The sequence below is a fragment of the Phyllobates terribilis genome, unplaced genomic scaffold, assembly GCF_046119375.1.
Source record: "Phyllobates terribilis strain yellow unplaced genomic scaffold, ASM4611937v1 Scaffold_9__5_contigs__length_417890890, whole genome shotgun sequence".
NCBI classification, from domain to species: Eukaryota; Metazoa; Chordata; class Amphibia; order Anura; family Dendrobatidae; genus Phyllobates; species Phyllobates terribilis.
The window spans coordinates 160763488-160777181 of record NW_027362769.1 but is presented as its reverse complement, the minus strand read 5'-3'; the positions used below and the strand labels follow the sequence as shown (position 1 = coordinate 160777181).

At 41.1% G+C, this 13694-nt stretch overlaps 1 protein-coding gene across 5 annotated transcripts in view; it reads right to left on the bottom strand.

The window, feature by feature from the left end:
- LRP1B (LDL receptor related protein 1B) overlaps nucleotides 1–13694 on the bottom strand; it is a 2071868-nt gene that overhangs the window by 132521 nt on the left and 1925653 nt on the right. For all 5 annotated transcript variants that reach the window (XM_073647246.1, XM_073647248.1, XM_073647249.1 and 2 more), the window contains exons 72-74: nucleotides 9880–10002; nucleotides 7029–7151; nucleotides 6630–6764 (exon numbers count right to left, since the gene is read on the bottom strand). In XM_073647246.1, coding sequence (XP_073503347.1) covers nucleotides 6630–6764; nucleotides 7029–7151; nucleotides 9880–10002 — 381 coding nt within the window. The remainder of the gene's footprint in view (nucleotides 1–6629; nucleotides 6765–7028; nucleotides 7152–9879; nucleotides 10003–13694) is intronic.

Below are 13694 nucleotides of genomic sequence, written 5' to 3'. Positions count from 1 at the left end.
TATAGCTAATTGCATAGCCTCCTGCAAGTTTCCAGGTGTGGGATAAGCAATCAGCAAATCTTTAACCCTTTCACCTAGCCCCGCAAGAAACAAACTTTTCAAAGCTGAATCGTTCCACCCCACCTGGGCAGACCACCGACGGAAGTGAGAACAATATTTTTCCACATTACCTGATCCCTGCCTCAAACGTCTCAATTCAGACTCAGCAGATGAGACACGATCAGGATCATCGTACAACAAACCCAAAGCAGAAAAAAAAATATCCACTGATCTAAAGCACGGATCACTAGGTTGGAGAGAAAAAGCCCATCCCTGAGGATCCTTGTGCAAAAGTGACATTATGAACCCTATGCGCTGTGATTCATCACCAGAGGATCCGGGTCTTAAACGAAAATACAATAAACAAGCATTTTTAAAAGAAAAAAAATCTTGTTGTTCACCAAAAAATAGATCAGGCAGACGTACCTTTGGCTCCACAAAATGTGCTCCAGGGCAGCTACTCACGTGTTGTTGGAGCTTGACCACCTCCAGAGAGAGTCCCTGCAAGCATTGAGCCAAATCATGAACCGAGACCATGATGGAAACTGGGGGTCTTTCCAAGAGAAATTTTTTTTAGGCTGAACTTACTGTTATGATCTGCTACAAGCACTAAGGAAAGACAGGAGATCTGTCCCTACAATAGAACTAAACTGGATCCCTACGATGTAACGGGGAACCTGATCCTGCGATCAGACCCGCTAAAGTCCTCGGCTAGTCTGTACGAAGACCTATAGATGCAAGGGAGGGATCCCTACAAGAACTAGGGACTGGGATAAAGTTGGACACCTCCTAGCAGAAATTGTATCAGTAAAGACAAACACACAACATAGAACATAGAGGTCAGAAGACCTAGCAAAACTAACAGAGAAAGGTAACAGAGTACCAAGCTAGCTCAAGAGTAGAAAATACAATGAAGTCCAGCAAGGCCAGGAGGGCGGAGCCGGATTAAATAGGCGAAAATGGTCATGTGACCAGCAAACTAGAAAAAACCTAACAGGAGAGTTCTAACAAATACATCCTAAACAGAGTAACCCAACGAAGCACCACATTAAAAATATTTATAGATATATTTATATGATTACATTTAGTGCAAATATTAATATATCATAGTTATAGTCTAAATATATACAGGACTTTGAAGTTCATATTAATCAAGTCAAAAGCTTAATGGCAGAACATACCATCTGGAGATAAGGAAAAATGTACATATTTGTCAAGCTAATGTACCATGTGGTCCTGGTGCCCCAACGCGCGTTTCACCCTTGCTTTCATTGTTTAAATCTAATCAATTTGGTATTTTAAGAGATAATATACCTTTTTAGTTCTTTGGTGGTGTTCTAAGTTAATGGTGTATCTCTAGTTACAATTTATTTGGAGACTGGTGCTCTCATATGTTGGAAGTCATATAAGACATAGAAGCCTACAGAAAGCATTCACCCCTTTAGGTCTCATGTATGGCTGTATTATGGTGCTAATTAGTGTTTCAGCGAAACCCCCCAAAATTCAATTTTGAGCAGACTCACTGAATTTTGGGGGAGGGGGTGGGGAATTTGATTTGCACAGAATAAATTTCATGCAAATCAAATTGGTCATGAAGGGGGTAAAAGAAAACTTATGCTTAGCCTTCCTTGACCCTCAAGTTGGTGTGGAGCGTAACGAATGACAAAAGAAGAGGATAGAAGAAAGAAAGAAAAAAGAGGAGTGTAGCGGGGGATTAGCATGCGGTGGGACGGGACAGGACTGGAGAGGGCCCAGGAAAAGAGGTGACTAACATTTTTTTTTTACCCCTTCCCAGCTTTCTTTAAGGGCAGATGCAGACGAGCGTATTTGCTGTCCGAGTGCAATTCGATAAAACATCGTATCACACTTGGACCAATGTTATTCTATGGGACAGTGCACATGTCCGACTTTTCCCTCAGACAGAGACAGTCCATGAAAACAATTGCTGAATGCCCGAGTTTGAGACAATATTCAGATTACACTTGGCCATGCAAGTCAATGAGTATGTGGAAAACATTGGACTGTACTCGGATTACATCTGAGTGCAGTCCGATTTCCACAGACTGACAAAATGGAGAAGTTGGAGACATTCCAAGTTGAGATAATGCTACAATCTTGGGCTAGGGGTTTTGCTAATCACACTCTGATCAAACTCTGATGAGGGTTTCATCATAGTGGGATACGATTTTCTCGGAGGTGGAGAAAATAAAAAAAAAGTTTCTCCACCTTCTTCATTGAGTCTGTCCTTGAAAATTTGGATTTCATTCAAGTGCGCTCCCATGTTTTCCACGGACTCATAGACTTGAATGGCTAAGTAACATCCGATTATTGGGGGCAAATTGTGCCTGCTGCGATTTTTTTCTTCGGAACACTCAGACATGTGCACGGCCTCACGGAATAACATGGGGACGAGTGCTATCCATCAAAGCGACAGAGCATTCATCTGAGCTATATGGTCGTCTGCATGAGCCCTTATTGTGAATTATTAAACCTCAACTTTATTTTTGGATTTTGGTTGCTTCTAGAAAATAATGCAATGTTATACATAGACATAGATTTTTATTTAAAATTGTTACATTTTAGATTTCTCATTTCCATAAATATATAATAAAAGCAAAAAAAAAAAGAAAACTAAAACTAATATTAGGCTCAAATTTCCTGTTCTCTACAAATCAGTTTTAAAAACAAATCTGTGAGACTTAGAGAAAGTCATATTCTCATTCGTTTTGCAGATCAGATTCGGCCATTAAAGTCTTAGGGCTCATTCACACATCAGTGATTTTTCTCATATGCAAAAAAAATAAATAAATAAATAAACGGACCGAGTTTCATCAGTGTTTTTGGTCAGAGTGGCATGATAGTTTGTTCAAAGTTTCATCAGTTTTTCTCGGGTAAAAAAAAAAAAAGCTGTTGGAGGTTTCTCAAACTTTTCCTATCGAACAGTCTGCGAAAAACAGACAGCACACGGCTGGCATCGGAGTGTTGTCCAATTTTTTCACAGACCGACAGGACAGCATAGTCAAATTTGATCCTAGACTCGGATCAAAATCAGACAAGTCTTCATTGTGCAGCCATTCAATCCACAAAAATACTGGCAACACAGATGACATGTGACGCCTCTTACTCGGAAGCCCCTTTTTACCCTGGGAGATGGGGACTCAGAGTCGGGTCCTAAGTTGGAGAGATGGGGTGCAGCCGTGGCCCGGACCCGCTCCGTGCCCAGGGCCGTCACAATTAAAAGGATGGTACGGGCTTATCCGGGTTGAGTGGCTGATTACGACTACGCCACCTGTGGCACCTGGTGAAGGCCACCAGCGCCGCTGCAGTTCGCTGAGGCATGGTGGTATGGCGGCCATCGTTGTTACTACTCCCCACAAGCGGAGCAAGGCCTCAATGCGAAGGGACGGGAAGACGGGGGTAGTAGTCCAGAAAGTCAGCATAGTGCGGTGTGGCGCAGAATAAAGAGTCCGGAGGCCATAGGGGAGAATTTCCAAGGCTTTACTCACATAAGAGATGGCAGAAGGAAGGCGACTCCCTGCTCCCCGCGGAGTTCTGCGGTCACCAGGAACGGGGGTCCGACAACCTCCGAGTAAGTCCAGTATTCGGTCAGGACCCCGCACCAGAGTGTTCCTGAACTACAGGCCGTATCCTTTTCTGTCCGTGTATGTAGATAGGCCGGGTCTCCCTCTGAACTCCTCTCAGAAAAAGGGCACGGGTGGCAGCTCCGCTCCTTCCGATACCCAGTGGGAACCTTAGGGCCTACCGGGCTTTCCCGACCAGGACATAGAGTAGCAAGGTCGGGTGTCGGGGTCCGGTACCCCTCTTGCAGCCAGAATCCTTCTGAATATATCAGGTGGAGAGGACAGGTGGCGTACGCCGCTCCGTCTGCATCCTCCCTGGGATCCATTTGCGGTGGAGCTACACTCTTAAGCTCTGGGCCTTCTTGGTCGTGGTCCTTGACCGGGTTGAGACATTCCTTGTCTGCAACCTGCCCCTCGTCCCAAGGCCAGGGTATGAGGGCTGTGCCTCCATCCGCTGCAGGTCCACACAGGATCCACTTTCAGGGTGGAAGATCACAGTAGATGACAGCGAATAAACTTGACTAACAAGGACCAAGAACCAAGATGGCTTTTTATTAAATATGAATTTTACAGTGTCACTAAAATGTGAGTCCTCCACCCTCACCCACTAAATGGTTCCCCTAACTCTTGGTTCCCCAGTCTCCCTGTAACCAGTAGGGCAGCACCTAGTGCATACTAGCCCCCTCTGGTGGAGAAGTGTGGTGTTGGATGTGAAGGAAGGGTCCTGACCATCGCACTGTTCTTACCTCAGAGGAGGAACACTACACTCCATTAGAGAAGTGCAACATCCCTGTGGCGGTCGAACCCTCAGGGGCGCCACAGACACATAAGGAAAAAAAGCTTGTCACAGACGTAAAAATTGATAGAGATGTGCGAGTGTAGACGGTCTAATCTTTAGAACTGTTTACTAGAAGCTAGCCCAATATAATAGTATATAAAAAAAAATAAGTATTTTTAAAGAAGTTCTATTTCACTAGACGACATTAATAAATGTAAGTCCTGGATGATAATCACAGGTGAGAATGCTATAAGAACGGCATAAAAGTCTTTTCACATTTCCTTCCTTTTCTATGTAACTAAATCTTTTATTTCAGGTATATACTGATCAGCACAAGTATAATGTCTGAGTGCGAACTGAAAAGCAATATATTTCAATTTAATTGAGATTGGCTGGGCATGGAATGAACGCCCTCTTTGCTTTCAGTCATTAATTGCCTTATTCCACGTCTCACTAACTTTGTGCCTTCTTAGCATGAATTCTAAACAGTTTATATTATTAAAAAAAAAAAAACAAGTATACAGTACTTCTGAAAGAGGGAGGTGGGGGGACTTGGTAAAATGTTGTGAATCAATCCTGGTTATCAAACTGTACGTTACCTTTGCCTCCATTATTCTTCAACATACAGACATTATCTATATTTATCACTATCTATGTTTAAGCAAAAAAGAATCTTTCAATTTCCATATCACATTAATACAGAAACCTTTCAAGTTTCAGACTGGATACTAAGACTAATACTAGATTCACAGATTGTTATGTATAAATGACTTTTCAACAGTCTCATTATCATTACGTACAGTATTACAACAGCAAGTAATAGCTCTATATACAGTATATACAGTAGATAACACAAGATCCACCATTCACAATAGCCGATGTCACAGCTCACCTCCTCCCCTTCTGTACAATGACTGATAAAACCTTTATATACAGTAGATAACACAGGATCCACCATTCACAATAAGAGATGTCACAGCTCACCTCCTCCCCTTCTGTACAATGACAGATAAAACCTTTATATACAGTAGATAACACAGGATCCACCATACACAATAGGTGATGTCACAGCCCACTTCCTCCCCTTCTGTACAATGACTGATAAAACCTTTATATACCGTAGATAACACAGGATCCACCATTCACAATAGGTGATGTCACAGCTCACCTTCTTCTGCGGTGTTGCTATCAGTGTGTCAAGAGTGGGAGAAGAGGGTTGCATTGACAATCCAACACAATGGGCAGCACTTTGAACACATTTTATAAGTGGTCATAAACTTGTACAAAACTCATGAAAGAATAAAGTTATGTTAAAACGAAGCACACCATTGTTTTTCTTATGAAATTCTCAATAAGTTTCATGTGTCACATGACCCTCTTCGCATTGAAAAAATAAAGTTGGATCCAAAATGGCCGACTTCAAAATGGCCACCATAGTCACCACCCATCTGGGAAAAGTTTTCTCCCTCCCATATACTAATGTGCCACAAACAGGAAGTTGATATCACCCACCATTTCCATTTAATTTAGGTATATCCATATAAATGGCCCACCCTGTACAGTAGATAACACAGGATCCACCATTCACAATAGGTGATGATGTCACAGCTCACCTCCTCCTCCTGTACAATGACTGATAACACCTCCTATATACAGTAGATAACACAGGATCCATCATTCATAATAGGTGATGATGTCACAGCTCACCTCCTCCTCCTGTACAATGACTGATAACACCTCTATATACAGTAGATAACAAAGGATCCACCAGTCACAATGGGTGATATCACAGCTCTCCTCCTCTTCCTCCTGCACAATGACTGATAACACCTCTATACACATGAGATAACACAGATCCATCATTAACAATAGGTGACACCACAGCTCTCCTCCTCTTCCTCCTGCACAATGACTGATAGCACCTCTATACACATGAGATAACACAGGATCCATCATTAACAATAGGTGATGTCACAGCTCACCTCCTCCTCCTCCTGCACAATGACTGATAACACCTCTATACACATGAGATAACACAGGATCCATCATTAACAATAGGTTATTCTCTGATGATGATTCCCTTTAAGGTTACGTGATACTATTAAAGAATAAATTAATTCTTAAAATTTTGTTCACAAAATTAAGCAACAACTTGTCATTATTCTACTTTCTGCATACATTTCCTATTTTTGGTTAAGAACACAGTTTTTCCAGAAGTAAAGAGAGCGCACCTGTTTTGCATCCTCTCTCATCGCTGCCGTCTCCGCAGTCATCGAACTGGTCGCACTGCAGGTCAGACGCTACGCACTTTTTATTATTGCAGGTAAATTCATCTTTCTTGCACGGTTTCACTTTCTGTCTTGTTCCTACCAACATTTTACATAAACAAAATAAATCACCATTAGCGTTCGACCCTCATTAAAATGCAGCCGGCACCTAGAGCCACTGACCAAGAAGCAGAGAGGTTCCTCATGCGTTTCCAGTATAATTGTTTCAGCACCTAATTTATAGCACACATAAACTTTCAATTAAGACTTCAATTAAGGTCAATTATGTTTTTTTTTTACTGAAGGTTCCTCTCAAATTACATTAATTTAGTCCCTGAGCCACATAGAGTAAATTCCACGTACCACAGTGAGCCTCATCGGAGTTATCTCCGCACTCATCCAGTTCATTACAAAGCTGCTCCGTCCTCAGGCACACGCGGTTATTATGGCACCGAAAAGGCCTCGTCGATGGGCATGGAAATTTGACTTAAAGATAAAAATGTCACAAAAACAAAGTTATAAAAAGTTTCAAAACATTGGAAAACCTAAAATCAGAGATTATTTTAATAAGGAGTTATTCCCATTTAATAGGAAATTTCTTGCTGATAGCAACCCATCCCAAAGACAGGGTGATAAATGCCCCATAAGTATGGAGCGGTGGCCACGCTGTCTATTGGATTCCCTTATTTTGGTTATGATGACCAAGACAATTTTGTTCATTTTTACCTCCTTGCATTTCAAGAGGCATAACTTTCTTATTTTTTAAGGCTATATTAGAGACCAAAAGTTTGGACACATCTTCTCATTTAAAGATTTTCATGACTATGAAAATTGTACATTCACACTGAAGGCATCAAAACTATGAATTAACACATGTGGAATTATATACTTAACAAAAAAGTGCGAAACAACTGAAAATATGTCTTATATTCTAGGTTCTTCAAAGTAGCCACCCTTTGATTTGATGACTGCTTTGCAAACTCTTGGCATTCTCTTGATGAGCTTCAAGAGGTAGTCACCAGAAATGGTTTTCACTTCACAGGTGTGCCCTGTCAGGTTTAATAAGTGGGATTCCTTGCCTTATAAATGGGGTTGGGACCATCAGTTGAGTTGTGCAGAAGTCTGGTGGATACACAGCTGATAGTCCTACTGAATAGACTGTTAGAATTTGTATTATGGCAAGAAAAAAGCAGCTAAGTAAAGAAAAACGAGTGGTCATCATTAGTTTAAGAAATGAAGGTCAGTCAGTCCGAAAAATTGGGCAAACTTTGAATGTGTCCCCAAGTGCTGTTGCAAAAACCATCAAGCGCTACAAAGAAACTGTCTCACATGAGGACCGCCCCAGGAAAGGAAGACCAAGAGTCACCTCTGCTTCTGAGGATAAGTTTATCCGAGTCACCAGCCTCAGAAATCGCAGGTTAACAGCAGCTCAGATTAGAGACCAGGTCAATGCCACACAGAGTTCTAGCAGCAGACACATCTCTTCAACAACTGTTAAGAGGAGACTTTGTGCAGCAGGCCTTCATGGTAAAATAGCTGCTAGGAAACCACTGCTAAGGACAGGAAACAAGCAGAAGAGACTTGTTTGGGCTAAAGAACACAAGGAATGGACATTAGACCAGTGGAAATCTGTGCTTTGGTCTGATGAGTCCACATTTGAGATCTTTGGTTCCAACCACCGTGTCTTTGTGCGACGCAGAAAAGGTGAACGGATGGACTCTACATGCCTGGTTCCCACCGTCAAGCATGGAGAAGGAGGTGTGATGGTGTGAGGGTGCTTTGCTGGTGACACTGTTGGGGATTTATTCAAAATCGAAGGCATACTGAACCAGCATGACTACCACAGCATCTAGCAGCGGCATGCTATTCCATCCGGTTTGCATTTAGTTGGACCATCATTTATTTTTCAACAGGACAATGACCCCAAACACACCTCCAGGCTGTGTAAGGGCTATTTGACCATGAAGGAGAGTGATGGGTTGCTACGCCAGATGACCTGGCCTCCACAGTCACCAGACCTGAACCCAATCGAGATGGTTTGGGGTGAGCTGGACCGCAGAGTGAAGGAAAAAGGGCCAACAAGTGCTAAGCATCTCTGGGAACTCCTTCAAGATTGTTGGAAGACCATTTCCGGTGACTACCTCTTGAAGCTCATCAAGAGAATGCCAAGAGTGTGCAAAGCAGTCATCAAAGCAAAAGGTGGCTACTTTGAAGAACCTAGAATATAAGACATATTTTCAGTTGTTTCGCACTTTTTTGTTAAGTATATAATTCCACATGTGTTAATTCATAGTTTTGATGTCTTCAGTGTGAATGTACAATTTTCAAAGTCATGAAAATACAGAAAAATCTTTAAATGAGAAGGTGTGTTCAAACTTTTGGTCTGTACTGTATGTACAGCAGCTATTTTACGTCTTGATTTTTTGCATTGTTTTAGCTAGCATTTTGGGGTAAATTTCGTAGCGATTCATTTACATGAATTTAAGAACTGTGTAGAATACAGAATTCCTTTAAATTCAAAATTCCACAAATGTGTTCTTAAATCTTCATTTTTTAGAAGTCACCATTTTTTTGAATAAAGTTAAAAGAGAATTCTGAAAATCATCAATTATTCCGTATCCATCGGATAGGAGATTACTTGCTGATCGCTGAGCGTCCAACCACTGGAATCCCCTGTGCTCCAGAGAACGGGGCTACAGGAACCCAAGAAGGGGACACTGTAGAGCACCATCTTGAATCTATGGAGAAGAACATGTTCATACTTGGCTCCAATCACTGTCAACAGGGAAGCCAGAAAAAAGCCAAGTACTGCGCTAATTCTGCACTACCGCTCTATTCAAGACTTGTCTCAGTTCTCAGGCTCCAGAGTTTCATTTCTGGGTTGGATGTAGGTCCCACCATTGGTGAGAACCCCAGTGTTCAGCAAGTTATCCCCTGGCCTATAAATAAAGAATAACTTGTGATTTTGGGAAAACCTCTTTAGAATGAAAGTTGGGAATCTTGTGCATCTTTTGAACTCTATTCCTCCTATAAATGTATAAAAATAGGCAACTGCAGGTTGGCCTTTACTTTGCCAATACGGTCAGTCCCTACAGAGTCTTATACTGTCAGCACTGCCTGAACCTGTATTAAGATGCATTCACACAACCGCAGTTCACAGTCTGTCAGAAATGATCACAGGTTTCCTGCTTGCTTAGGAATGTAACTAACTTACCACACATTTCGGGCACTTCATCGGAGTTATCTCCGCAGTCATCTTCCCCGTCACACAGCCATATCCGCAGCTTACACAGGGTGTTATTGCACAGGAACTCATCGGCTCTGCATATATTTTCCCCTGAAAAAGAAGTGGCAGTGATGAATTCCAGCATAAATATGGAATAATGAGACATGGTCGCACGCTCCAATGATCATGCTCTACTAGAGAAGAAGTGTATAAATCATATGTAGAAGGTCTATTGTTACAAATCATCATAATTAGCTTTATGATACATAGACACAAATAGGTTGTTTGTAACTGAGGCTGCTATTTTGGCACACTTGGCATGAATGGCTGTCCAGTCTGTACAACTGTAAGGCCAGGTTCAGACATGGGTATTTGGGATGTTTTTCTGCGCCTGAACTATGGATGCAAATCCTGGCAAAACCTAAACTGAACGCTTCTCAGACATTTATGAAGCTGGCAATTGTCCTGAATGTGGAAATCATGGACTGTACCGAAGTTTCAAAAACAGTTCTAACAAATTTATGGTATCCCGCTTAGACAAAAGAGGACAGATCAACTAGATTTCAGAATTTCCATACCAGTGTCAGTACCTAGAAGAAGAGCTCTTAAAGGGGTTTTCTAGGATTAGAAAAGGAATCTGCCATAAAGATATGTAAAGAGTTCAGATTTGCTCGAATTCAGCCAGGGTATTTGCTTCTCATCAACTTGCGGGTACGATACATTTATTATGCACTGAAGTATTTCCAGACCTTCCGAGCATGCCAAACAGAAGGAAGTTAAGGCGTTAAAATTAAAATAAATATATATATCCACATATTATACGCACATCTACGCTCACCCAATACCATAAAAGGTCATGAAGGAGTTAAGGAAATCATGTAGAGAGAACCCTTGTGGCAATTTAAGGCACTGAAAATAATCTCTGCAATACTATGGAAATCCAGAAAACAAGACCTGTTAGGGGTTCTTGAGGTTCTGGAGTTGAGAAACACAGATATGAAAGATCAAGAGCCTCATTTATCAAAAGTGTCTGAAAGAAAAACTATTTTTGTTGCCCTTAGCAACCATTTAGAACCCAGCATTTATTTTTTTAAACAGTTCTGATAACAAAGGTTGCTATGGGTAACAAAGACTGTTTTTCCTTTAGACAACTTTGATAAAACTGCCCCATTCATTGACTTTAACCCAATGGACATGGTCATCTAGGTGACAATCAGATATCTGGATATTTAGGGCCATTTTCGCTTGTTGTAAAATGTAGCAGATATGGTAATAATGGTTTCAGCATGCAGAAACAAAGTGATTCTTACAGTTGTCACTGAACATTTTTCTGTTCATACCGGATTGATGTTTGGGACTTGTTAATAAAGTGCAAGCTATAGTATATTTTACTTGATTCCAGTGAGTCCTGTACTTCAACCCCTCAATCTCCTCCGCCTGCCTCACATCTCTCTCTCTTCAAACAATGAAAACATCTAGAAGATCGCGCTCAGGGTCAGATCGGTTCTTACGTGGCTCTTCCCTCAATTTAGAGCTTTCATGACTCTTTTTAGTTATGTGAAGGTTTACTGCTTGAGCTCTTGGCAAAAGTAGAAAATTATGTGTGCCCCAGTAGTCACAACCTATCCAAAAATGGTGTATTTGTGTTTCCATTGTTAGAGAAATGTGGCCACACTTTCATGGTCTCTGTCTGCTAAGAATATCTGTAATCCCTAAGGCTATGTTAAGACTAAGTTTTTTTTGAAGTGGTCAAAAACAATGAGTTTTCTATTGGTACCCACTTCAGGAAATGCTCCTTCTTTTGTTGGAGTTTTTGGAAAAGTTTTTCATTCCAAAAATGTTTTGAACAGTTTCTGAACGCGTTTTATTTCCTGAAGCATTGTTTGCACCTTTTTGATTGTACTGTTTGGAGCGGATTCCATCAGCAGCTGCTTCAAAAAGAGTGACATGTACTTTCTTTTTTCTCATGAGACATTTGTCAAAATCTGAAGCGGAAAAAAAACGCTCAAACAGATTGAACATATGAACAGCAAATTGGTTTTACAATATAAATCAATAGGAAAAGTCTTTCAAATATTTCTGAAGCGGGCCAATCATTCCATACAAAAGAGGGCTGAAAAAAAATCCAACTTGACATCGCATTTTTTACAAACTCCGGTTGTCCAAAAAGTCCTAAACTGACCATCGTAACCAGTTTTTAATCCTAGGTAAGTGTGTGGGCAGTTTTAGCCCATTTAGTAGAAAAAGTGGATTATGCACAATATCATTTTATATATTCCCTTTCAGTGCTACTTACAATATTTTTTGGGGGGAAGAGGAGTGTGTCTAGGAGAATATATATAGTTTCCTTAGTTTATGGCATGTACTGTCTAATAATTTCCCACATTTAAAGGTCAGCTCCAACTAACTGTACTCTTAGAGAACATGAAAAAACAGTAATATCATCCAGTGCTCAATCTCCAAATTTTCCAAGTAAAAAAATCTTTATTAATTCATTAAAAAGATACAAAAAACAAATAAATTTAAAAAGATGACATCCTGCAAAAATTCCTACGCGTTTCAAACCTAGAAATATGTACGGTTCTAAGTCACTCTTTGAGAACACCTAATTTATAGACGACTTCTGGCAACAAGTTGTCTCAAGAAGACAAAACAACTCTTCTTTGAAGAAAGCCACATGGGTGATGAGCTGATTGCTCTGGGGCTGATAATTAGCAGACATACCCTGGGCACTTACACCTTGACTATTTAATACACATTCTTCCTAGAAATTCTACTTTAGCCTCAAATAAAACACATAACTCTGCTACAGGGCTACCTACCATTTGATGTTTTCCTGTGTAGCAAAAGGGCCTTGAGGACCTCTGTGACACCAGGGCCTGGATGTGACTGTTACATTTGCTCCCTAGAGGGTGGATCCAGAACAAATGACTTCATCCTATAATGTCCATATGTTCTAATAACCCCTTCAAGGTGGACTGGGCACATACAATGAGATCGGGGCTTTGAAGTGCACCACTGAAGAATGGAAAGGTGGTCATGGATACGCAGCTCTTGCTATTCACTTTTATAGGAGTTATGAAAATGACTGAGCAAGCAATAGGTCTCATGCAAGAGCAGGGCATGCATGACCACCTCACGACTCCAGGTGACACACTACGAGGTCTCGATCTCATGCATGTATCCAGTCTTTCCATTTACCTTTAAGTAAGTTTTGAAAAACTGCTTAATGAGCGTCAGTGACCCAAGTTGATAGAGAAATCTTCACGTTTATGAGATCGAGGACTCATTATGGATAGTCAGCCATGGAGACGTGGCCATGCATGTGCATCCCTCATCGTTAGCTTGAAAGTTGTCAGCAGTTTTTTAGAACTGCCTTACAAGTGAATGGAAAGAGCAGCACATGCCCATGATATTATGGCCTTCTCGTGCTCAAAGTTTTTTTTTAACTACTATACAAGGGAAGAGTAAAAAGATCTGCGCTTTCGTGACCACCTTCCCATTTCCAGTGACACACAACGAGGCCTCAATTTCTTACACATGTGCATTTTCATTTGCTTGTATGAGAGTTCCAAAAGCAACAACTCTCAAGTGAATAGGAAGAGCTGCTCATGCTTAACCACCTCTCCCTTCCCAGTCGCCTCATGGACATGAGCGCTCTTTCCATCTACTCCTATGGGAGTTTTGACAAACTTCTGAGTGGGCTGCAAAAACTCTTAAGTTAAAAAAGAGAAGAGTCTTCAATTTCCTGCACATGCGCAGCTCTTTCCACTCACCTGTATGGCAGTTCGAAATATCTGCTC